The sequence below is a fragment of the Oryza glaberrima genome, chromosome 7 (assembly GCF_000147395.1).
Source record: "Oryza glaberrima chromosome 7, OglaRS2, whole genome shotgun sequence".
In the NCBI taxonomy this organism is placed as follows: domain Eukaryota; kingdom Viridiplantae; phylum Streptophyta; class Magnoliopsida; order Poales; family Poaceae; genus Oryza; species Oryza glaberrima.
The window spans coordinates 25,376,141-25,401,779 of record NC_068332.1 but is presented as its reverse complement, the minus strand read 5'-3'; the positions used below and the strand labels follow the sequence as shown (position 1 = coordinate 25,401,779).

General features: G+C 44.0%; 4 protein-coding genes across 4 annotated transcripts; 2 read left to right on the top strand and 2 right to left on the bottom strand.

The window, feature by feature from the left end:
• Positions 1 to 367: 367 nt before the first annotated feature.
• On the bottom strand, positions 368 to 2,680 carry LOC127779925 (uncharacterized). Its single transcript, XM_052306859.1, has 7 exons — positions 2,172 to 2,680; positions 1,943 to 2,020; positions 1,703 to 1,845; positions 1,205 to 1,275; positions 1,018 to 1,113; positions 733 to 825; positions 368 to 643 (listed from the first exon to the last, which is right to left on the bottom strand). Exons 1-7 carry the CDS (start codon positions 2,592 to 2,594, stop codon positions 561 to 563), a joined length of 987 nt encoding a protein of 328 aa, XP_052162819.1. The 5' UTR covers positions 2,595 to 2,680; the 3' UTR covers positions 368 to 560.
• Positions 2,681 to 7,140: 4,460 nt separating this feature from the next.
• On the top strand, positions 7,141 to 8,797 carry LOC127780679 (UDP-glucosyltransferase 29-like). The gene has a single exon (XM_052307621.1). The coding sequence runs from the start codon at positions 7,156 to 7,158 to the stop codon at positions 8,578 to 8,580; it is 1,425 nt and encodes a 474-aa protein (XP_052163581.1). The 5' UTR covers positions 7,141 to 7,155; the 3' UTR covers positions 8,581 to 8,797.
• A 2,199-nt stretch (positions 8,798 to 10,996) lies between these two features.
• LOC127780433 (protein LURP-one-related 3-like) lies at positions 10,997 to 12,696 on the top strand. Its single transcript, XM_052307337.1, has 2 exons — positions 10,997 to 11,406; positions 12,061 to 12,696. The coding sequence occupies exons 1-2, from the start codon at positions 11,077 to 11,079 to the stop codon at positions 12,505 to 12,507; spliced, it is 777 nt and encodes a 258-aa protein (XP_052163297.1). The 5' UTR covers positions 10,997 to 11,076; the 3' UTR covers positions 12,508 to 12,696.
• A 704-nt stretch (positions 12,697 to 13,400) lies between these two features.
• Positions 13,401 to 23,959, bottom strand: LOC127779413 (uncharacterized). Its single transcript, XM_052306178.1, has 28 exons — positions 23,647 to 23,959; positions 23,405 to 23,564; positions 23,185 to 23,312; positions 22,498 to 22,614; positions 22,265 to 22,396; positions 21,963 to 22,140; positions 21,437 to 21,608; positions 20,552 to 20,673; positions 20,308 to 20,399; positions 19,752 to 19,794; positions 19,469 to 19,529; positions 18,611 to 18,759; positions 18,398 to 18,468; positions 18,152 to 18,322; positions 18,002 to 18,070; positions 17,598 to 17,699; positions 17,429 to 17,518; positions 16,988 to 17,066; positions 16,789 to 16,888; positions 16,613 to 16,688; positions 16,232 to 16,411; positions 15,574 to 15,696; positions 15,409 to 15,492; positions 14,874 to 15,058; positions 14,649 to 14,787; positions 14,482 to 14,541; positions 14,095 to 14,199; positions 13,401 to 13,793 (listed from the first exon to the last, which is right to left on the bottom strand). Exons 1-28 carry the CDS (start codon positions 23,800 to 23,802, stop codon positions 13,680 to 13,682), a joined length of 3,258 nt encoding a protein of 1,085 aa, XP_052162138.1. The 5' UTR covers positions 23,803 to 23,959; the 3' UTR covers positions 13,401 to 13,679.
• Between the last annotated feature and the right edge of the window lie 1,680 nt (positions 23,960 to 25,639).

Genomic DNA, 25,639 nt, shown 5'->3' with positions numbered 1-25,639 from the left:
TATCAACCATTACTCATTCATTTTTCTTCCATTTTACCTTTAACCATTATGCCACCCTTAATGGTACGTCATTCTGCCTTTAACCTGCAAAATGCAAACCGATTCCTTTAGACCTGTTAAGATGTGGCTAGTTGTTTCTAACTTGGATAAGTTTGATATTTTCTATTGTATATAACCAAACACACGTTACTTCTGCTCGGTACGGAAACTACAAAACCAGAAACAGGTTTAGCCGACGAGGCATGAACTGGGATTCCGGCCTCCGTACGGCCCAAAACAGGTTGTCCGGAACGGGATTCTGGCCCGCGTGAAGGTCTGGACGGGATTGCGGCCTGCGTGCGGCCCATATAAGTTGCTTCGTTCTCTCTCATAATAAGCATCCTCCAGAAAATCAAATAAACACCTAAACATCACAGAGGATGCAAATGCCGTCAAGAGGCAAATTTGCTAAGCAAACCATTGCTTTCCTGGCTATATGACTTGAAGAATGATACATGGTGTCTACTTCCCACAATGATAAAATCACACCCGGGGAAGATAGCTAATTGTCTGGTTAAATTTCAGCAAATGAAAACTCTATTCGCAGGAGCAGAGTTGGCAACATTCAGATAGTTGACATCAACGGCAACCTCTCCAAAATCATCTGCAGAGGTGTTCAGAAAACCAACTAGGTTATCCATCTATCTCCATAGTGAACCCACCCAAGTAGATTGATAAATTATAAAATCAAACCTTCATATATTGTCCGTACATCCCGAACATAATTACGTATCATATCCTGATAGATAATCCCATCAGGATGTGCATCCAGGACAACTAAAACACCTGTTTCATGTAAAAGTTACCAGCAGAATGTCAGTTCATATGTAGGAAAAGTTTGTTTTTTGTTTGTTCGAGAGAAATAGAAATAGGAGTTGAAGTGAGATGAACTGCGTATGAGCCCCTAATTCAGAACCTAAACAATCTTGGAGACAATGGAGAAATGTGAACAGTGTTAAATACTCAGGGGCAGCATACCTGGTGATAGCCAAGCTTTTGTTTCATTAGATGGCAATGGTGCTAACCAAAGGATGTTGCGTAAATTCATAGAATCATCGTACACTACATTAGATCCTGTCATAGAGAAAATAAACAATTTAATAAAATCCAATCGGTGAAAAAAAAGTCAGATTAAGACTTCCCATGCATCTGACTAAAATCATACCTGCCTGACAAAATCCCAAACTGTAAGGGAACAATTCCTTATCAAATGCTGGATATTCTTTAGCATGGAATCTGTCTCAAGAATAGCTCACACCTTAATCATTTGCATTTACATATTTGATGAAGATACTATACAAGTTTCTGGCACATATGTACTGTATTAAAGATTATGTGTTGGCACTAAAAAAAAAAATTCCACATATCTGTGACCAAATGCTTGTTCCTGCATACTCACGATAGTTTTAGATTCAATTCTCAATTTTTCCAAAGAAAAATCTAATATCCAACTTAAATTTGCATATGATTCAATTCTAGGTTGTATGTTCAGATTGGAGTACCTAGTCAATATAACAGATAGTGAATAGTAAATTAGTAATGTTACCATACATACAGAACCGTGCATTTTCATACAACTTCTCACTTGATACTTAAGAAATCGGAGTGGCCATCGTTAGAAAGTGTTGAGCACAAATTGTATAGAGTAACTGATGACACTTACAGAATTCCAAGTCTTCCTGTCCCAGAAGCAAGGAAGAGGTGTCCGTGGAAGAAATCGTATCGACTAAGTGATACATTTAACCCCACTGATGGTCCTCGTGCCGCAATCAATTCGAACAAAAACGCCAGGTATGAATTGATGTCCTGTTGATAACACAAACATGTCACTTGAACAATGCCCAACCTTTGTAAGTAAAAAGAATTTCAAGTGCAGGCAAACAGCTAGGGCAAAAATCTGGACCTTGTTAGCGAAACGCCTCCCATATGGTGTTCTTGTGAGTTGGCATTTGTTCCTCTTCGCCCTCTGAACATCAGGCACCTAACGAAATTCCCCCGGTAGATTTTGTTATGGAAATTAATTTCAGGATTGTACGTAACACATCCAGAACTATGCAGAGTTAGAATTTTTACAATTTCTCGGAGATAGATATAGCTACGAGCTACGAAGAACGAGATAAACGAGAGCTCACCGGGAGCATGGTGGGGTCGAGCGCGCGGTGGATGGCACCGGGGTCGCCGCCGGAGTCGACGGCGAGGCGCGCGAGCTCCATGACCGGCGCCGGCGGCCACATCACCATCCCATCCGCCTCGTCCGCGCCGCCGCGCTCCACAAGAACCTTCCTGGCGGCCCTCCCCTCGGAGATCGCTGCGGCGGCGGGGAGGGGGAGGACCGGGGAGAGGAACCGGAGGCAGGCGCGCAGGCGCGCCGACTCCGCGGCCGGCGGCACGCGCGCCGCGGCGCCCGGGCCGGCGAGCACGGCGAGGAGGTCGGCGGCTACGGCCCGCGGCGAGGGAGGCGCGGCGCAGCAGGAGACGGAGAAGGAGACGGCGAGGGCGACGGCGAAGGCCAGCTTCAGCGAGAGGATGGGAGACACGGAAAATGACTGAAACATCCTCCTTTGCTTAGTTTGCAACCTGCAAGTCTTCGTAGCTTTCTTTCAGTTTCAGATAAGCGAACTTTGGCCCAATTCTACACTACACTACTTGCTCTCTGCTCTTATTGTAAGATTGCAGACTTGTAAAAAAAATATAGTGTGATGAGATGAGTTTGTTTGTTTGTCATGTTGCTACTTGCTTCTCTCTCATTAGTATTGGATCAGGATTAATATTGAATTTGGATCAGGATTTAATATTGAATCTGCGTGGATTTGCAGTCCGCATGATCCCATAGTAAAAAAACCGGACCGGAGGTCGATCTGCTCTGGTCGTCGGTTCACCTGTTCGCCGGTTTTTTATTTATTAATATTATATTTGATTTGCATTATTTTAAATATAGAATCATCACAAACTGGTAAAATATGCATAAGTAAACTAGTATATCTATTATTATATGGTCACAACATAAAAAAACAAAAATAGTGTGGTAACGTAGTAAATTCGTAATGTCATACTGTTAGGACAAATTTAAAATCGGTCCGATTCTTAAAAACCGCTACCGGTTCACCGGTTCTCGCAAAAACCGCCTGAATCACCGGTTTTTTACGGGTTCTGCTGCAGTTGCGGTCGTTTTGTTGAACCGAGCCACCAAGGTCACTGGTTCCGGTTATTTTCGGTTCAACCGCCTGCTCGATCCCATTTTTTTTTTACTATGCATGATCCACGACCCCACGAGGTTCACCGTCGTCCTCGACCTCACCCTTTTTGTTTTGGTGAATTGGTGTGCTTGCGCAGCACGTGTCATTTGTTTATGCGTCTACGACGAAACAAAGCTGATCTGCTACGAGATCTGCCGGCTGCAAACAAGAGTAAAAATGCTGTTCTAAATTCTTAATGGTACCATCACGATCTTTGCTTCCACGTTACTCAAGATCAGCTTCGTGTTCTGCTTCTGCACACAACAAACCAAAGCAGTATCAAACTCCATTCCCCGAACAGATTTTGCGCCGATCCAAGAGCATATTTTGCACTGGATATCTGAGCGAAATCTGCGCTGGAATACTGTCACTTTAGCCGTTGGTCTGGTCGTCCGTCGGACGGATCGAGGAGATGACTTTCGCCGGCGTAGCGGGCCAGTAACCCAAACATGGCCCGTTCCTCCGTCAAATGATGGGGGAGTGGGCCTCCCCAGTTTCCCTTATAGGAAAAAGTACACAGTAGGTCCCTCAGCTTGTCATCGAGATTCAAAATCGTCCCCCAACCATAAAACCAGATATCGGGCGTCCCTCAACTTATAAAACCGTTCACTTTAGATCCTTCGGTGGTTTTGATCCCGATTTTATCTGATGTGGCGGCTGAGTCAGCATGGGACCCGCGTGGACCCACAAGTGAGCCACTACCCTTCTCTTTCTACCTTTCTTCTTTGGTGACTGGTAGTGGAGCGAGAGCGATGGCGGCGACGGGCAGGGAAAACCAGAGACGCGCGACTGCTCTCGGCGGTGGCGGTGCTCGCTTGCGAAGAGAGGAGCTGGGCGTCAACGGTGGCGGCCGTCGGCTTAGACCCACAGGCGCCGCCCCAGAGCATGACGCGGCCGCATCACTTCCTCTCTCTTCTTGGCGACCGATGATTGGGGAGATGCACAGCTGACGATAGGCCCTCGCTAGCGAAAACGAGTGGGCAGAGGAACGGTGGCCGGGAGAGAGCGGTGGCGGCCAACAGATAGGAGCGGTGGCTGGGAGAGAGGAGCGACGACCGACGGAGAGGAGTTGGGCGGCGGTGGCCGTCGGCTCCAATGAGCCGCCGCTCCTGCCATCCTCCCCCGTCCCCGCGCCATGCCTCCCGCCCCTCCAGCTCCTGCCAACGGCGGCGCCTGGTCCTGGCGACACCGCGGAGGCGGCGACAATACGGGAAAAGGGGAGGCAGTGGTTGCAGAGGCCGCAGACCCGGAGGAGGACTTCAGCGGCCGGTGACGGGCGAAGCAGGAGAAGGGGAGGCAGCGGAGCACCGCGGGTAGTGGGCGCAGGCGGCGAGGGGAGGAGCAGCCCGCGGGCGGCGGGGGAGGAGCGGCGCTGTTGACTGAAAACACGTGGCCTGGGAGATCTGCTTAACTCCAGTGCAGGTCCAAAGCTCGCCTTCGGGTATGTTAGCGTGCCAGTTGATTTGATCCTATAATCAACAAGAAATAGAAGCAAAGAAACCGTGGTTAAATCTATAAATGATAGCCGATCGGCTAGGTGCCGATGACGTATCATTTATCTTTGAGCTGATGTCATCTGTGTATCGATCGGTAGTCATGAATAAATAAGAAAGAACTAAATCTACTCGATCGGCTGTAGATATTAATGATATATACTCCTTATATTGATATATACTTAAATCAAGTGATTGGGATAGATCGGTCGCCATGCCGAGACAGTATAAATCACTTAGATCGAAATATATATCAATTAACAAGACTATATATGTTTATAGCATAGCCAATCAGATAGATCTAGCATGCATCGGCTAATACTCCGATACTACTCTATATTAGGATATTAAAGCAGGTATAATATATCAAACAAAGGCCTAATATACTTAGATACAGCAATATCTTGATATAAAGGGCAGATTTAACATGTCAATGAAGCATATAGAACAAATATAGTTAAATCTGATAAGATCGGCTGAAACTCCGATGTTACTCTAATCGGTAACTAGAAGGCAGGCTAGAGATCGATATTCTAAACACGACTTAATATATCAAACTCAACTGATACAGTATTAAGTATGAAAAGAAGAACGATATCTAGACAATCAAGCCGCTAGAAGTTTCATAGGGTGGTAGATATCTTATATAATCTAGATCAACGTCAAAATCTAACCTAATCGGTTGCCCTCTGCTAACATATGTTAGCCGATAGTAGATTAGATAGCGATATTGCTAGAGGTTATGTAAGATATATGATAACTCGATAAATTACATAAACAAGATTAGAGTGTCGTAAAGATGGAAGCACTAATCCCGAGAATATAAGTCATCATAACAAGTTTTACCTCTTGTTGAAGATCGAAACCGATGCAGCTCAACCCGAAAGCAAGAACTCGTCGAAACAAAACTAAAGCAAAAGGGTGGCGATGCGCTGAAATTGTATTGAACGTGTGTGTGTTTAATTACATAGGGCTCGGGGTCTATTTATACCCGAGAATTACAAGATATGCCCATACGACTATTATCTCTAACAAACTCTAAGATACCACAAGTCTTTGCGGCAGACTTTTGCCCACATTTATCTATAAGGAAAATATCCTAATTAATAGATATTATTGCCTTCCCAGGACTCTATCCGTGCGTGGCAACCATCTTGAAGTAAATTAACTTGAACCCGACGTCGTACACAGATCGTATTGTCGGAATCGGCTGTACCGGCTTATCTAGCCCAACTCAGACCCAGCCGATCCTAATCGTAGCCGATCTGGACTCCAGCCGATTCCTGCTCTGTTTCCGAACTCGGTCTCTGCCTCCGACTTCGCTTTTATCCAATCTTCTTTCCTGACACAGATGTTACCAAATTTGGTTGTTAACAGGCGCGCGGGCGGCGGGCAGTGGCCGAGAGGGAACCCGCGCGCCGCCCCTCCCCCGCCGCCTGTGCGCCGCTCCTCCCCCCGCTACGTCGCCCATCGCTGGTCGCCGATGCCCTCTCTCCCGCCTCGCACTGCCGGGCTCGCAAAGAAGTGAGAGAGAGATGAGGAAGGGAGAGAAGAGGGGAAAGAGAGAGGAGGCTGATACGGCCATGCTCACTTAACCGCCATATCGGACAAAACCAGGGTCAAACCACCAAAGGACCTAAAGTGAACGGTTTTGTAAGTTGAGGGAAACTCGGTATCTAGTTTTGTGGTTGGAGGTGATTTTGTAACTGGATGACAAGTTGAGGGATCTTCGGTGTACTTTTTCCTCCCTTCTCTGATGAATTGACGTACTTGGGCTTACTGGGTACTATTGGGTCATGATTTGACCCATCTAACTGAGAGTAGTGAAGGTACAAGAAAAGCACGTACTTGTAGCACTAGCAAGTATTAGGAAGCAGTTAGACAGAGACGTGCCACATTTATGCCACCGTTTGACGCAGCCCAAAAAAGAAGAAGCAAAAATGAAAACAAAGATATTCCTGCGTCGTGCACCCGTGCGCCATCTAGATCCCCCAGCTCCTACAAACGACGCTCCTTTTTGTTGCGGCTGTCAATCTGTCATCACTCATCACTCTTTCTCAAAGCTTCTATCAAAACCTGAATGATTTCTACCATGGAAAAGCCATTAAAGAGGTCCAGATCTTCTAGCACCAACATGGTAGGAGTAAACAAACAATGGAGAGGCATCACATTGAGCAAGAAAACTCATACGCGTGCTTCTCCCTCTCACTCGGCGGCCGTACGTCACGACTCCGTACGTGGCCACGGCCGCAAGAGGCCACGTTACGCAGCTATCCACGCGCGCCTCCCGTACAAATGCTGCACCACGCAACACCGTCGCTGCAACGATCCGTGTGCACCGCGAACGTGCAAAGATTTCCAACGATCGAACGTTCGACGTCGTCGTCATGGCGCAGGCGGAGCGCGAGCGCCTTCGCGTGCTCATGTTCCCGTGGCTCGCGCATGGCCACATCAACCCTTACCTCGAGCTGGCCACCCGCCTCACCACCACCTCCTCCTCCCAGATCGACGTCGTCGTCCACCTCGTCTCCACGCCCGTCAACCTCGCCGCCGTCGCGCACCGCCGGACCGACCGGATCAGCCTCGTCGAGCTCCACCTCCCAGAGCTCCCCGGCCTGCCCCCGGCGCTGCACACCACCAAGCACCTCCCGCCGCGGCTCATGCCGGCCCTCAAGCGCGCCTGCGACCTCGCCGCGCCGGCGTTCGGCGCGCTCCTCGACGAGCTGTCCCCGGACGTCGTGCTCTACGACTTCATCCAGCCGTGGGCGCCGCTCGAGGCCGCGGCGCGCGGCGTCCCCGCCGTCCACTTCAGCACCTGCAGCGCCGCCGCCACGGCGTTCTTTTTACACTTCCTCGACGGCGGCGGCGGCGGCGGCGGTCGCGGCGCATTCCCCTTCGAGGCCATTAGCCTCGGCGGCGCGGAGGAGGACGCCAGGTACACCATGCTCACCTGCCGAGACGATGGCACCGCCCTGCTCCCCGAGGGCGAGCGCCTGCCGCTGAGCTTCGCGCGCTCGTCGGAGTTCGTCGCCGTCAAGACGTGCGTGGAGATCGAGAGCAAGTACATGGACTACCTGTCCAAGCTCGTAGGCAAGGAGATCATCCCGTGCGGCCCGTTGCTCGTGGACTCCGGCGACGTCAGCGCCGGCTCCGAGGCCGACGGCGTCATGCGGTGGCTCGACGGGCAGGAGCCGGGCTCCGTGGTGCTCGTCTCCTTCGGCAGCGAGTACTTCATGACGGAGAAGCAGCTGGCCGAGATGGCGCGCGGGCTGGAGCTGAGTGGCGCCGCCTTCGTGTGGGTGGTGCGGTTCCCGCAGCAGAGCCCTGACGGCGACGAGGACGACCATGGCGCGGCGGCGGCGCGCGCGATGCCGCCCGGGTTCGCGCCGGCGCGCGGGCTGGTGGTGGAAGGGTGGGCGCCGCAGCGGCGCGTCCTGTCGCACCGCTCGTGCGGCGCGTTCCTGACGCACTGCGGGTGGAGCTCGGTGATGGAGTCGATGTCGGCGGGGGTGCCGATGGTGGCGCTGCCGCTGCACATCGACCAGCCGGTGGGCGCCAACCTCGCGGCGGAGCTGGGCGTCGCGGCGCGCGTGCGGCAGGAGCGGTTCGGCGAGTTCGAGGCCGAGGAGGTGGCGCGCGCGGTCCGCGCCGTGATGCGCGGCGGCGAGGCGCTGCGCCGCCGCGCGACGGAGCTGCGCGAGGTGGTGGCGCGGCGCGACGCGGAGTGCGACGAGCAGATCGGCGCGCTGCTCCACAGGATGGCCCGCCTCTGCGGCAAAGGCACAGGCCGTGCAGCCCAACTAGGACACTAGATCGGGGCGTGTTGCGGGCCAGATTCAGCATAGTGGGCCGCGCTGTGGGATGGGCCACAGGATGGTTGGGTGGGCCGTGAAACCGGTCTCTTCGTAGACCTCGGTTTCAGCCCATTTAATCCAGCCTGACGATCCGTTCTGCAATTTGTGCATCTAAACAATCGATCTCCCGTTGTTCTGAATTTGTTGCATATGATGTTGTTTCAAGTCATTCTCTATCTGCTAGTTATAATAAATGTAGTGTTCATGTATATAAAAAGATGGAATTCTGATGGCTACCGGTTAATATATTAGAGGAAATGCTAGAACAAATCCAGTTCATTTCCTTCCAGGTTTTGAATTCATCGATCTGTTGGTTCATCGGTGAGCAGAGCAATGGATAAATTGGAGCAGTCAGTGCACATGCCTTTGGTTGATCAGTTCAAGAACAGATTAACTCGAGCCGCCTCGTGATATGCTTGAGGCAGGCATCCACGAGCTTGCCACCTAGGAAGGATCTGAGGAAACAACTAAACAGCCATCCCAATTTTGACAAGCCAAACTTTACTCAATCACTCGTTGATTTCTGCTGTCAATAGACAGGTGCTCAGCTGACAGATAACAGTGTCAGATGCGTTGAATCGTCCCTGCAACATTCACCTTGTTTAAGAACAACAAACTCGACCAAGAACAGGTCATGCGACTGCATGTTTCGCCGCAACGTTTCATTAAAAAATTTCAAATTGATGCATATGGAAATAGAGTACTAGGCCATAACAATAGAAATTTTCTTATGCTTATCTGAAACTTGGGAGGAAAGCTCACATCAAGTGATGTGATGACCTCGGCAGAAAACTCACAGGATTACCATCATGTACGGCTATAAACTACTCCTAAGTACAGTACACCCATCCATCAGCAGCCATAAGCATGCATTGATCAGCTGAATGGAAAAACTATTCAGTTCTAATTTGGAAGCTTGTGTGCACTTTTTTCTTTGTTGACGATGGGGCACGAATGCTGCATCTTGCCTGCTACAGCTGACGAGGCACCTTGTTATTTAATTCCCTTGATTAATAGTGCAGTTAAGTTGCTGTTACTGTCATCATCTTCAGTTCCAAAACCAAAAAGGGCACCACCTCTATGAACTTATCCTGCTGCTTTGGTCATCTGAAGGGGCGTTAATTGGAATGTGCGTATACATTTATGCACGCTTTTCAGGCTCGGCGACCTACCTGTCACTGTCCTTGCTTTCAGTTCACCGGGCCTTTTTTTAAAAAAAAATTCGCCGGGCCTTGCTTTCAGTTCAGGTTATTAACTGGTTAAACAAGCAGAGGTGTGAGATGAGCACAGCTGATTCTTTAATTGGGAATTGATCACAAGCTTGAGCTCAATTATTATTAGTATTCTAGAATGGTTGGCCTGTTGGTTTCAGTGCTTGCTACATGATATCCATTTTGGACAGATGGATTGAACTTTACCAACTCATGGAACTCTACGTGGACTGCTACAGTTTAGACGAGCGATCAAGAACACTGTTTTGTCTCAACGGAATTGCGGCAAATGCAGTTCTTTTTTATGCCGCCGGGCACTCTCATTGATACATGGTGCTCTAGCTAGAGGCCGGCGTACATGTAGAGATCAACTTGATTAATTAAGCTGTTCGTTTCGTGCACATAATTATTGTGCATTGTTAAATGCGACTGACGACTGTATTTAGTACTCTGGCCAATAAAAGATACGATCAAGACATATCACATGACATTTTGGACACGAGTTGTTTATCAGTGTGGAATTTATTAATAATTCTCTTCCTTGACCAACTCTGCAACTGAATCATTGAAATGTTGCAGAACCTAGTGGCGAAAGATAGATTCAGAATTTCAGACGGTTACATGCAAGAAGGAATTAAGTTATGAGTTCTTACATTTTCTTACTCAAATTAATCTTGTATGCACCAAATGAATGTATAGTGCCACGTTAGGGCTTTCAAGAACAAAGAATGTAAGCTAGTGGGTTTTGCATTATCTTTATTGATCTCATCTCTTCTTTGCCGGCTCGGTGGCGAAGAAGTGCCCTGACCAATTTTATTAGGATTAAGAGAAGGTAAAATATTTTCAACAAACATGGTTGTTAAGATTACATTACGTCCTGTGAACGAACGTGACTTTGCCTAGAGCATACAAATTAACCTGAAATTGAAACGACTTTGCCTATGTAAAATTGTAATCTCTCATATGTACTTTCTACTATTGCACTTTTGAATGAAATTCAGTTGAGGAATCTCTTCCCTCCGGTGAGTTGTTCAAAAAAAAAAAAGCCTTCTCCAGCTGTTTGTCATAATTCATAAATATGTTAAAACAGCTGATTGTTTGTATCCATATAAAAGAACATCATCATGACTTGCCCTCCTCCAAAAAGGTTCAAATAAAACAGTATGTCAGCATCAATATACCTCACGCTTGCACTTTCTTCACTTTTCCCCCTGTATATTACTAGCCACAAACCAAGCCCTAGATGCTATATCACCAAACTAACCATCGTCTTCCTCCTCAAATCATCATCTTCCAAACATACAATTCGGCAGAGGTAATTAAATTCATGGCAAGGGTCTACTCCTCTTTTCCTCCGCCACCGCCGTCGCCGCCGCCGCCGTCGACGACGAGCGAGCAGAGGAAGGTGTTCACGCTGTGGATGAAGTCGCTGGTGCTCAACGGCCGCGGCTGCACCGTCTACGACTCCACCGGCGGCATCGTCTACCGCGTCGACAACTACGGCTCCAGCTGCAGCGACAATGTCTACCTCATGGACCTCCGCGGCAAGATCGTCCTGAACATACTCAAGAAGGTATTTATATGCACATGATCATCACGGCTAGCACACAGTTTTTGATATGTTTTTTTTTCTTCGATCTTACAATCTACATATGCATATGATTTCCATGTACCTAATTTGTTTAAATGTTATCAAACCTTAAGATCTCGAAATTCTTATCATATCTATGCCGCTTTATCAAAAACAAAAAAGTACTTGGACATTTGACGATCAAATTTGACATTAGTTTTGATTTAGCTCAAAATTATCAAATTCAGAGCCTTTTAACAAAGGCCGGTCAGACCACAGTACATGTCTGATCGGCCCTACTGCGATCTGATAGGTGTTTAACCACATGGTCTTCCGAGTATCTTTTTTTAATGATTCACGCAAGACAGTGCGAAGTTTATATTGATAGAGTAGAAAAAAAAAACAAGATTACAACATTGGAAGGTCGTAACCAGGAAAACGAAGAAAAAAATAACCCCACCCAAGCACTGGCAACTCCAACACACAATCCTACTAGGAGAAAGCGCACTGACCGACCGCCGCTAACAAAGGGACAATAGTTAGGATCACCCAAAACCCAACCCTAACAAAAGGATACAAATCTGCACTCTATCCACAACTATTTCTCGTGTTTTGTTGATCGGGCATGTGTGTCGTTAACATTGTGATTGCATGCAGAAGCTTGCATTCGGCAAGTGGGAAGGGTACAAATGGAGCAGCGGCGAGAGGCAACGAGACGCTGCCGCCGGTGCAGGAGCAGGAGGGGCGTGGTTCACGGTGACGCGGCCGTGCAGCAGCATCCTGTTCCAGCGGAGGCGCCGGCCGTCGTCGACGTGCGAGTTCCGGAGCGGCGGCGGCGGCGGCGACGACGGCGGGCGCGCCATGCGGTACAAGATGGACGACTGCAGCGGCGGCGGCGGCGGCGGCGGAGGGAAGCAGCAGGCGTGGTGCAGGATCGTCGACGGCGCCACCGGCGCCGTGGTGGCGGAGGTGAAGGGGAAGACGACGGCGGGCGGCGTGGCGCTGGGAGACGACGTGCTGACGCTGACGGTGGAGCCCAACGTCGACCACGCGCTCATCATGGGGATGGTGCTCGTCTACGGCCTCATGAACCACACCATGTGAAATTGTGAATGCGATGTGATCGATCGAGCTTGATGAATTGCTGCGGTGAAGATCGAAGCAAATGAAAATTGAAGCATAGAGAGACGCGCGTGATAGGATTTCTTCCTCTTTTGTTCTGGTGTACATGTATGTGTACTTCGGTTGAGGAAATTTTGGTGAAATTAATAATACAGGTTTAGTTTTGGGATTTTTGAGCTGGTGCTTTCTTTAGGAGATCGTTTGAGGGCTGAGGGAGTCGGGAACCAACCCAACCAAACTGACATAGAACCAAGACAAGTTGTTAGCAAGTGAAGACTGATCTCTGAGTAATTTCTTAGTCGGAACACCGCTCTTTGATCGATCACCTATTTTCTTTCTTTTGTGGAAGGCTTACGGTCTAACAGCACATCACCGATCTGCATTCAAATTTTTCTAGTAATATTCGGGCACAGAAGTTTCTTTAGTAATCGGCCAAGAATTCGGACAAGATAGTTCGGGCACTATTTTATCGCTTAAGATTGGCCGGTTACGATTTTCTCATTTAGGAGTTGATCTTCGGACAAGATAGTTCGTGCACTATTTTATCGCTTAAGATTGGCAGGTTACAGCCGATTTTCTCATTTAGGAGTTGATCCCTTCAATAAAAAAACAAATCTATAATTGAATGTCTGGATCTAGAATTGAATGTCTGGATGTGACACGTTCTTGTATAATAAATATGATGTGTTACATTAAGTAGGTTGATTTTATATAGGACGGATAGAGTTGGAGGCCCATTGAACCTGCAGCACTGAAGCATTAATTCATTGAACAAAGCAAATGCACTATTTTGCACGCTGCCATGAAAACCAAGTACCACGGAATGAAGAAAAAGAAACATGGATAAACGGTATATACCAATTGAACTGCAGAGATACGAGCATCAATTGATTAAATGAATTGCACTGGCTGTCGACATAAATCAACCGATCTGATGGTCAGGCTTACAGGCTTGATAGTTCAAGTTCCAAACCGGTTTTTCTACGCTACACTTCGGCCTAACGAACTTACAGTTGACATGAATAGAGAGATCAACGACTAATTTGACTGGGTATCACCTATACATGAACAACAACAGAAGAGCTATTTCTTGTCTATCTCCCGGACCGCTTTACGCTAATGCTTATGTTGTATGTACATAGGCTAGCGATAGGCTACATGAAGTAGCTTAGAGAAGTCTTCTTCCTGGACCCGCCTTCTCCATATAGATCGTTCCACTGAATAAGCTCAGTCATATTTCTCGAATCAGATGTTATACTTGCACATACCTATACATAAAGTAGTTTATGTTAGCATCATATTTTTATATAAGTAATTTAGACTCTACAAAACATCTGATGACCATGTAGACATGAACATATGAGTTCTTTCTTTTCTCCTGACACACCACTAGGGCTGTAGGCAGCAATTATACGTAATGTTTGAGATGGAAATGAAAACCATCGATACGTTTATTAGAAATTGCGAGTTTTGAGACATCAGATCTTGTAGTAGCCTGAGTCTCTTTTTGTTTTTCCCTTTTCCTCATTTTCTTTTCCTGAAAAAGGAAAGAAGTGGCAGTAACATTACCTGCTCATGTGCATGTTTGAAATCGTTCATTCTTAGGGAACGAACATCACTGCTAGAACGAGGGGGAGGTAATGGTTTATTTTCTGCTTCTGCTGATGCTCTCTCCTGCAGGTAGACAAAAAATGGTGAACTGAGTTCATCGTATAACAGTAACAATAACAACCGACAACTAATTGTTCATCATATTAATATATCGATGATGTTCTGTAGGCAGGGCATGCAATGATATTATACACAGTTTTTCAGTGGATAAAAGAGCAGTTCCACAGTATTGACTATATTTTCACTAGGATGAAATAGACCAGAAACATTCACTCAGTAGATTTTTTTTTTCTTCAATAACTTGGTAGAAATTGAGAAGGCACAATCTCGACAAATCAAACTAACCTTCTTCTCTCTTTCAAGGATCTCCCTTATGGGGCAATGTGCAGCAGTTACACACAGATTCTGAAAAGTAGTTGCCATCATGAACAAAAGGAAAATAAAATCATTGTTTTATTTCAACAAAATGAAATCAAATAAGAATAAAGAGTCTTCACATAAAGCAAAAATACCTTCATATCACTGCCTGAATAACCATCGGTCAAGTTAGCCAGAGCTTCCAGATCTACATCATCAGCCAAATCTTCTTTGGCCAGTATTACGCTAAGAATCTTTTTTCTATTGGATGCATCTGGCAAATTCACCATCAACCTAAATTGATATGTGATCAGGCAAGCAACCATTAGCATTTCATTGTAAAAATAAAAGGAATACCACAGCGATGTAAAAAAAGTTACCTCCTGGGGAGCCTCCTAACAACAGCTTCATCAAGATCAAATGGTCTATTGGTGGCAGCAAGTACTAATACGCGTTCTTTATCTTTTGTTCTCAGACCATCCCAATTTACCATAAACTCATTTTTCATCTTGCGCATAGCTTCATGTTCCCCTGGGTTCTCCCGTCTACCCAGCATGCCATCAACCTACAAAAACGAATGGATAGAAAGTAAGAAACTCAACAGGATAAACCAAAATCATGCTAGCCTGCTGAATCATAGGCAATATAAAAAAGAGTGATTCACAGCTTTCACTTTGGAGTTTGGACAACCCTTTAACCAATCTTTTCACTTTGGACTAGGTAACTTTGCCTTTGTTGCAATTTGGTTAGAGAAGAGAGTTGGGGTGGTCAAAAGTGCAACAAATGTAAAATTACCAGTCCAAAGTGAGAAGATTAGGTATATGGTGGTCCAAACTGAAACATTGGTAATATAAAAGGTGGGCCAAACGAAAATTCATTCCAAAAAAAATGACCATAAGAATTTTGTTGACTGACCTCATCCACAAAAATGACACTAGGAGCAATTTTGCTTGCAAGTGAAAACACAGCTTTGACATATTTCTCACCCTCGCCAAACCACTGTCAGAATCAGATATCAGCAAAAGGAGTATTCAAGATGTGAACAATCTGGAACTCTGCATAGCTCTATAAAGGGAGTACCTTTGAAGCAATACTAGACATTGATATGTTGATAAAATTGGCGCCAGCCTCTGTTGCAACAGCTTTAGCAAGCATGGTCTTCCCCGTACCAGGTGGGCCAAAAAGCAATATTCCCTTACATGGCTGGTGAATAAATGGTGATCAGAACTATGTTTGTGAAACAAGTGGAAAAAAGAAACAAGAGACCAAATAAAAAAAACAGACCATGATAATTAGCATGCTACATTTAGTTTGCAGGGTTTTTTTTGAAGGGTTAGGGGGCACATGAATCAATAATTGATGCGTGGGGAGCCTACTAGGCTACACGATACAAAATACTCCCAACATGAAAGCTGGAATAAAAATTAGTGCTAATGGAAAAAATAGTTGAATCTCAAAAGCACAGAACAGTAGAGTTAATGGGCAAACAATAGAATCACAAGGCAATAGAGTTAATGGTCAAAGCATAGCTGGACAGAAGGCCACTGCTCTACATTAAGTACCCACTCAGCAAGCCCGCATGGATATATAAGCGAAGCAGGAGATATTTACTTGAAAGGGGTAAACAGAAAAATCAGAACATCAAATTTCTACAAGTGATACGGAAGACTGAAGAAAGATCACACAGAGTGCAGAGGAACTGAAGGGTACTAAATAAAAGTTATGAAGCTTGAGCTACCTTCATAAGTTGTCCTTTGGAGAACAATTCGGGCCTTTGCAACGGAAGCATCACTAGTTCCTTCAAAGTTTCCTTGACATTTTCTAGTGCTCCAATGTCCTCAAAGGTAACACCTATCTCATCTGGAGGGATCACATCACCAAGAAGCCGTTTTTCGAATTCATTCTCTGTCGTTACATCCTAAAAATAACAGTGGGTGTATGTAAGCTGTAAGCACAGTTAACATGAATAGCCCCAAAGCCCAAAAATCATGTCATTACTGTTTGCTTGCAAAACTCTAGAACAGTCAGGATACAAACAAGAAGTTGGGCCAGGCTGCCAGTTGCCAGTCTAGTCATAACATATATTTGGCAATCTAAACGGTTAAAGAATAGAAGTTACCTTAAGTGATTTTTTTGTGCTCTTCTTTTTAGGGTCACTTTGCATGCTATCCAACAGCTCAACTCCATGCTTAAGGCTGCAAATATAGAAATTTTCAGTAAAGCAGACATGAGATAGACCAGAAGTTAATCTTTCTTACACAACAATGTAAAATATTACAGGGTTAGAGAGCATACCTTTCACCAGAAAGGGCAAGTAATCCATCATTTTCACGAGTTGGGATTGTGCTATGTTTAAATTGATGACTCAAAGCATAACCAACGACTTTATCGACGCCTGAAAACAAAACAGAGCAAAATAAGAAAATAAGAAGAGCAGATCAATTATGCCACAGAACAAAATTATGCAGGATTACAAATGTAGGACTGTACTCACATTCATTTGTAAGGATTCGATCTTTAACACATGCTGATGTCTCTATGTCAGCACATTCCAGACCATTGCGGGTTAAGAACTACATCCAGTTGCAGAAATACATACAATGGAATCAGAAATATTAAGTAAGAAACAGCATAAGGAGTTGGCAGGTGTGAAATTATTTTCACTTTTTCAGTTATCAAGTGAATCTCCTGTCATAGATATGCAACATGCATGATTCTTAAACCAAGGGGGCTTGTAACCAAACAATTATCTGGAAATTGAAGGGTACATACATGGTAGCACTTTTGAAAAGCCTTTACGGATCAAATATAATTTCAGTATTAAACACACCTGGACCCGTAAGGCCATAAACATAACAGAATAACAATAACTAAACAGACAGCTAATTAAATATACATATATATGTACAAAGTTGTCTACACCATCGATACTTACCGACTGGATCTTTGACGTGTTAGCTTTTGCCTTCAGAATTTCAACATCACGGTCTAATAGCTGTTTCCACTGTGAGAGTTCCAATTCATCCTGTATTTCTCAGAGTTAAAACTTGAAAGAGGCAGTGCCTGAAAGTAAATGTCGCCCTATAATAACACAAATGACACACCTGCGGTGTTTGTATTGTCACTTTATTTGGGAAGAGTTTAGTCAGATGCTTCGCTATTTTCAGAGCCTCTTTGTTTTTATCATTCACCCGACCAAAGCTATCCTGCATTAATTCATCAGATTGTAACAAGTGGAGTTCAATCACAATAATTCAGATAAGAAATAACCTGTACTTCAACAATGAAAAGGAAGTTGAGAATGCTGTGTTACTAGTAACTAGTGACCATTGCAATAAGGAACATCAGACATCTTCTGCATACTGTTATAACTATTATATCCTAAGTTAACCATGGGGTAACCAAAGAAATTCACAAGAATATGAGCACAACTGTAGAAGAACAGGATTTGGCTTAATGTACACAAACATCAATTGCAAGATACTTCAGTAAAACTAGAAAAACACACCTGGAAGGTGAGGTCGAGTATTGCTTGGCTGTATGGGAATTTTGAAAGGAAAGGAGAGCCACTGTTTGACTGTATGAAAAAAAAAATTGTTAGCTAGATGGAAACAAGTAAAATGATACTAGTTATAATGATTCTTACAAGCAGCAGTACCTTGTCTTTCCGACTGTCAGTATGGATCTGGGACCCAACAATAAAAACACCAGCTGGGAAACTTTCAATCTTATTCTTTAAGCCATGATAGGAGTAACTGTTTCCACACATTTTCTCAACATCCTTCAAAAATAGTATCAGAGGACCATGCTGACTTTCTTCGGAAGCAAACTGTAGAAAGAACCAGTAAGTAAAAAGAGAAGAATTGGAACACCAACAAACATAGCCAAAAAGGACTGCACACACCTCGTATATTACATCAAATGGATGTTTAGCTCTATCTTCCCATCCTGGGCCATCGAGGCAAAGAGAATCAACTGGAGATACAAGGAAACATAAACAAGTGAATTTCAAATTTACATTATATCAAATATAGTAATAAATGCCAAATTACAGAATCTATGTATGATATAGGTATAAATTATTTAAGGCATAGGAGCACAGAGCAAACAGGCTCACCTGGACAAAAGAAACCACGGTCAACCTCGCAATTGCCTCCAAGATCAATGCCACCAGGAATCTTTATATCAAATCTGACTCCAACTTTCGAGGATTCATTTTCCTCAAAAGGAAGCCTAACTTCACCTTGTGAGCCATAATCTGGAGCTCTGCAGATCGTATCATTTGGCATAAACCGATCAGCGGATGCAGATGATGACACCAAAAGATTGTTTACAGGAAAAAAGGCCCCAAGGTGATTGCAAGTAAAAGATGCAAATGGTAACATTAAGATGGCATTTGTAAACAAAGGGAGATAACAGATAATTCAGGGAAAAAAACACGTAGTTCAACCCTTCACACACCATCATTGATCACATGCCGGACTGATGATCCGAAACTAAAACCAATCAGGGTCGTTTGTTAAAAAAAAAGAGCCTGCGGCATATCAATACCAACTATATAACCTAAGAATATACAGTAAGTTCATTATAATATCACATGCAATGTTCACAAAAAAAATGGAGCTAGAGATTATTGTCATGATTACTACGTAAGATCTGCTTTTCTGGGTACGTTTGGAACACAAAATTGCCACAAGAACTGAAATAACAGTGACGTCGCTTGAATACTTCAGAAAGCTTATGTTTATGCAAGACATAACCTACTGGGAACCATTTATTGTAGCACCCTTTAAAAATGTTTCCAGATTAGCACTACAGTAGTAACTTGTCTATCTAAACTCCTCACTCTTTTGGTAATGTCACACGACAAAATGTACTTTAGGTGAACACAGAAATGGAAACTGCTTCCCATAATGAGGCACCGATTTCAACAGAGAACATTAGAAAGCCAATAATCTATCTTAATATGCCTCACCTTTGTCCCTCAAGGATAATCCCTGTTGATTGTACTGAACCAATGTATCTCACCCTATCTCCTGAAAAAACCATCAGAAGCATTGACGTTGTGGTTTTATTATCATCATAAATATTCTGAAAAAAGGAACTACAATCTCCTGCAAACTTTACTGCACGGACAAATTTAAGGTCACCATACTCAATTCAATGATTTTCTACTTAAACTAGGCATACATAGCGACCAAAGCAGTCACTACTCAGTGAGTCTGTGCATATAACTAATAGTACATGCATAGTCTTACCCTTTTTGTACGACTCAGATTCCTTCGACTTTGAAGACTGTCCCTGAAAAGAAAAATGAAATATATCCAAGAACCATATTAATTCAAGCAATAGTGTATGTCCCTACATGCTTAGGCAAACATTTTGTCTATAAGTATTTAAGCAGGCACAGAATTATACTAGAAAAATTATATATGCAAAATCCAATTTACAAATCAACATTTAAAAAGTTATCTAAAAGATCAACATTTAAAAAGACAGGCCATAAGGAAATTCAGTTATTGCGATATTAGCAAAAGCTAGAACTTCTGGATGTATTTGCATACGGTAGTAGCAAGGTTGATAATTTTGCTATGAAGTTGTGGACATTATCTGAAGAATCAAGATTCGAATAAAAATTAAGCAGTGTAGCACAAAATACTACAGCAGAATGTAAGAGGAAATACATCAGTATGACTTGGGTGTGTGTTCTTGTCAGAAAACTGTGATGGCTCATTTGAATAACATCAGTGCACATTAAACAGTACACACACTTTCTCTAGAGAAAGAGACCATGGTTATGGTTAAGAAGCTTACACTCGCCAGCAACGAAGGATCTATAATGAGCAGCTTAGCACCAAAGTGTTTGGTAAGAGCCTTCACTAATGATTCTTGGTATATCTCAGATCCTTTAAAAATGCCAATTATTTTAGTCAACAATCCATGCATAGCATTTTAAAAAATTAGTAAATGCCAGCAACAATTTTCTTTTAGAGTGAAAAATGGACTCTCTTAAAAATTACTAATTGAGCAGTTAATTTACATTCAGCAATAAGCTTACCAGCTGGACCAGACAATAATACCCGTTGGCAAAGAGAAGATATATGTTTTGTCCATTTGATGGATTCCTTGCAACATAAGTTTACATACGCTGAAGACAGGAGAGCATTTTTGGTATTCTCACTGCAAAAGGTTAGGTCCCATTAAAAGATAGTTCTTAACCACATGAGACTAAGCACTCAACATTAACTAAGAAACAGGCAGATTAGTACTTCAGTTATAAGGTCTTATTAGAACTTAGAACTACTCAGTGCTATTGCATTATGACCAGTTAACCCATTCTTCTTGCCATCACCTGTCTACTTACTGGCTCAAAAATGAATCCAGAAAAGAGAGGTGCAACCGGTGTCCATAGCAAAAGAATACACATATAATTCAATGTCAAGATAGAGAATGTCATCACTGTGAAGTAAATAAACAACAGAAACATACATGGATAACACTATCCTAGTACTTGATGTCATTGAGAGCTATAGTGAAGACATAACCAGATAAGACTAATGGAATGAAGTCAACCATATCTGGTGTCCTGCTACACCTTATGATGTTACACAATTAAACAAACTAGGGCAAATTATCCGCATAGAGATCACTCAGAATTTTCAGTGATAAAAGTGGCATATACAAGATAAAAATAAAGGGCAATATAATGCACAATGCCAACAATATTGAACTTAGGAGATTATCCTATACCTTACCGAGGCTTTGCATAATAAAAGCAAAACATTGGTGGATCAAGATTTATAGGGACTAAATGCACCTTTTGTGTCATCAAAAGAGCAACATTCATTTATCTTACATTAGCTTCTCTAAATTAAGTTCCAAATTGGCATTCATTTGCAGACCAAATTACTGCAACTTTGTAGGTTAAGCAGCTAGCGCATACCTCAGATAATATGGAAAACTATCAAATGAATCTGATATATCACTTGCATTAACGACCACCTTCTTCAGATCCTCTTTCAACAGTTGATGTTGAGCAACCTGTAAATTTTCTTCAGAAGCAAGCTGGCTCTGTTCCTCCATTGTTTTACATAAACTGCTGACTATCTCTGTATCTATTGAAGTTGAAAACAAAATAATATGAGGCATGTAGTTTTTGTCAAAAGTCCAAGCTCATTTCAAAGTACATGTGCATGCAATTCTTGTAATCAGACTATTGAACTCATTCATCTTCCCTCTATATGCATTTATTACTAAAATCATGCCACGGACTAAGAACTTATGTGCAAAGCATCAACATAGGAACATTATGTTCCCATCTGCAATTTTTCTGATTTTATAATCCCTACATCCATGTGCCTGGTCCAGATATGCCTTACAAATAAATGGATGGAATACATATACTATGAGCCCTCAAAAAGTTTACAGGGTTAAGAGGGGGAACAAAAACTGTTATAAAATAGCCTCACCATGAGGAACCAACGGAGGGCGGCCATTTCCAAAGTTAAAGGGCATTACTGATAGCTTGGCTCCTTTAGATGATACATCCAATGTACCTTTGGTAACTGGATATTGCCCTTGCTGAAAAGCACATGTGGCCGAAAATGTTGATGTGCTTGATCTTTCCTCTGGAAGTTGCTGAAATATCTGCGAACATGTTAAGGAGCTTCATATACAACATTAATACTTTTCTGAACAATCAATTACATTAGTGGAACAGATGCCAGTACAAGCAACACTTATGCAAGGGTAGTTGGTGATGAAAGGATACATAAGCATGTCTCCCAAGTGAACTAAAAATAACTTCATCGCCTCCAACCAATGTGACCTTAGCAGTCTTATCTAATACCTTCCCATTTACATGGACAGCTTTAGATACGTAAATCTCAAGAGCAGCACCCCTCTGGTACAAACAGGTCAAAAATTGAGTAAGAAACTCAAAAAAAAAAAGGCAAGATGAAAACACGTAAGTCAAAATTTAGAAAAAAGAATGTGCAACTATACCTTAACATGCTTCAATTTGCAAATAAGTGATCCAGGAAATGACTCTGTCAGCCTCAAATCATAATTTCCACCATGGCCAACCGTAAAATGAGTAGTATAAATAGGTACTGAAGGAGACTGGAAAGGACAAAGATGAACACAATCATGAGCAAAGACAAAAGGACTCCATGGTGCAAATTAACACTATAGAAGTAAATGAGGCTGGTGTTCTCTCAACTTCTCAAGAGGCAGGCACCCTTTGCCAATAACCCTCCATCAGCATCCATTCAAACCTTTGAAATAAAGGAATGCTGAACATACACAACCTAATCCCAATTCCCAAATGCTCTTGTATATTTTCACCCCAACCTATGTAAACTTGTTAACTTTTGTTTCGTCTTGGTCCAAGATCAGATAAAATATACAAAATGTATACCACTAAGAACTAAGGACAGAAGTTATGCCACTCGGAATTGAGGGGTTTGTACTTCTTTTTTCTGCAGAATGCGTGATTTAGTCCTTAGTCCTTAAAGACCACAACACAAATCCAGGTTCTATAAAAAAACCTTCGAAACAAAAAATTACTCTGTTTCCTGAAATCTGCTATTATTGTAGCACCTCATTGTCTATCAATGGAATGATCTTAGTGAACACAATAGGAAATTTCAGAACATATTGTTTCAACCGATTGGAAGTTGATCACCGAACCTCGGAAGATTGAGAAATCAGTCTTCCCCAAGCCTCAGCACGCCCGTTCGCCACCGCCTGCCTTGCCTTCCAGAGTGAGAGTTCTTCCGCTGATGGAACATTTATATACTTTGTCCTTTTCTTCTTCACTGAAGAATCGAAACAAGCCCAAATCAATCAGAAACATATCTCCCCTGAACTAAATCAATCCTAATACACCCCAAAAGCCGGAAAACCCAACCTCCAGAGTTGGACACCGTTGACGACGCCGGTACGGCGCCCGTGGGCCTCGCCACACCGTGCAGGTTTTCCACCGAGCTATCGATCACATCTATCGCCGCCGCCGCCGTCGCGTCTGCTCCCCCCGCCTTCGCCGCGGGAGTCCCCACCGTCGCCTCCGCCTACCGTACACACCAAAACCAACACAAAAAAAATCAGATAAAACCCCTCAAATTCCACCCCGCGTGAACACATGCAACGGACCTTCGCCCGCTTCCCCGACCGCCTCCGAGGCGTGGAACTCCCCGCCGCCCCCGCCCCCGCCCCCGCCCCCGCCGCAGCCCCATCCGTCGCCGGCGATGCCGCCTCCTCCGACGACGCCCGCCGCTTCGCCGCGGCGCTCCGCCGCGTATCCACCATCGCTCCCCCGGATCGGCGACGCGCGCACGCAAAGGGAAGAGGAGGAAGGAAGGCGGCCGCCGCGAGGGACCGAACCGTAATTTCGCGCGCCGAGCCGAGACGATACCACGGAGAGAAGAAGAGGCTTGGGGTTCTCCCCTCTTTTCCGTTTAAGGAACGCGAGGTAGGTGGTGCGGGGGAGGAGGGAGGCCCGCGCTTATATATAGGCCCCCGACCCGCGCCGAACCGGCAAGCGGCCCGACGAGAAAAAAAACCGGTTTATTTTAAAGCCGCAGACATTTTGCCGACTTGGTTGTGGTGCGGTGCGGTGCGGTGCGGTGCGGTGCGTTGAGACACACAGGCGGGGGGACGTTGACCTGTTGTTGCGGCGGCGTTGGGTGATGCGTGCGGCTACCGGCTTGACCGGTCCGACCGGTCGGGTGGTGGGGTTTAGGTGCGGTGTACAAAGGGAGGCGTTAATAATTGGGCGAGATTAGGATTCGGATTAGGATAAAACACACGCTTATGGGTTCTGGGTTTGATGTTGCTTTCGGGCCGTTCAATTTGTACTGTCGTTTCTTTTTCCTTTTTCCCAATCTTTTTCGTTGATAGACTGTGTTTGTCTCGTTTGGACAAATGCCCGCCAAGATGGATATCCCTCGTCATGGGATTTTCTCACGATTTATCGATCCTGACCTCGACTTACCAAGTACGGCGGATGCTACCAAGGGTAGTTGCCAATTTTTGCCGACAATATCATTTTGTTTTTCAGAAGGTCCACCTTATATTAAACTTTAAAACGTGAAGAAAGTGTTTTTTTAACCCCTGTTACAAAATAACAATTTTTAGCTATATGTATCTGGGCTAATATTCGTCCAAGTGCATAGTTAGAATTGTTATTCTGAAGCGTAATTATAAACTTGCTCTCTATGGAGTTAACCCCGATTCAACCAACGTGACGTTGTGGCTATACTCGGTGCTGAGTTATTTTGGTTTTCGGTGGCTAGCGATGTTGCTACGGATACGGTTTAGTGATATTTTCAATTTTAAAAATGGTAGGTAGATAGCTTCTGGACGTATTCACATGTATTCAACACCTTGCGTCAGTGTATCCCTTAGCTCATATGCAATAAGTAACGTGCCGTATATATATACTGCTACAAAGAAAAACATTTTATATATGTTGAGATATTGGTACCACTTTTTCGGAGGAAAGCAATAAACGTATACTGGATTTCCTACGAAGGACAACTGCACCTTGTGGATGTATCACGTTTGTCGACCCACAATACTTTGGAAGTATTAAATGTCATGTATATCATCTTTGTTCACCTATTTTACTGTTTCAATTTATGATGAATTGCTAAAACAAGGCATTTATTAAGATATCATGGCGTTAATATTCGCCTTCTTTTTTCGCTATAAAGGAAGAAACGGCTACGGGTTTTCCTACAACATGTAGCTTTACACTTTGCGTGAATATAAATTCGCAATACTCTAGAATCACGTCTTATAAGTAAATATTCCCTTGGTTTAAAGTTTCAATTTGTGATGAAACGTTAAAACTTTGACATTTTTTAAGATATCATGGTGTTGATCTGCCTTCTTTCTGGTTGGAAAGGAAGAAACGTATAAGAGATTCTTGATAACCTGTAGCTATACACCTAGCACGTCACATTGGCAAATACTACTTAACACTTAAATTATTTTGTGCCATATATATAGTCTTAGATAAGTTGGTTTTCCCTAGTTGAACGTTTCATTTTTGTTATGAAAAGTTTAAACAATACAAATTATATTGGTGTAGCTTCTTTTTTAAAAAAAAGGTAGAAACATCTACTATATTTAATCCAGCTTG

Bases quoted from the DNA above. Each gene is read 5' to 3' on its own strand.
- LOC127780679 (XM_052307621.1), top strand. From the start codon at position 7,156: ATGGCGCAGGCGGAGCGCGAGCGCCTTCGCGTGCTCATGTTCCCGTGG.
- LOC127779413 (XM_052306178.1), bottom strand. From the start codon at position 23,802: ATGGTGGATACGCGGCGGAGCGCCGCGGCGAAGCGGCGGGCGTCGTCG. The intron at 21,609-21,962 runs GTGAGGCTATTT...CAACTTCAATAG, and splicing joins CCCTCCGTTGGTTCCTCATG to ATACAGAGATAGTCAGCAGT. The intron at 18,323-18,397 runs GTGTGTGCAGTC...TTCTTTCTACAG, and splicing joins CATTTGATGTAATATACGAG to TTTGCTTCCGAAGAAAGTCA.
- LOC127779925 (XM_052306859.1), bottom strand. From the start codon at position 2,594: ATGTTTCAGTCATTTTCCGTGTCTCCCATCCTCTCGCTGAAGCTGGCC. The intron at 1,276-1,702 runs GTAAGTGTCATC...TTCTTGAGACAG, and splicing joins ACAGGAAGACTTGGAATTCT to ATTCCATGCTAAAGAATATC. The intron at 1,114-1,204 runs GTATGATTTTAG...TCTCTATGACAG, and splicing joins TTTGGGATTTTGTCAGGCAG to GATCTAATGTAGTGTACGAT.
- LOC127780433 (XM_052307337.1), top strand. From the start codon at position 11,077: ATGCTATATCACCAAACTAACCATCGTCTTCCTCCTCAAATCATCATC. The intron at 11,407-12,060 runs GTATTTATATGC...GATTGCATGCAG, and splicing joins TCCTGAACATACTCAAGAAG to AAGCTTGCATTCGGCAAGTG.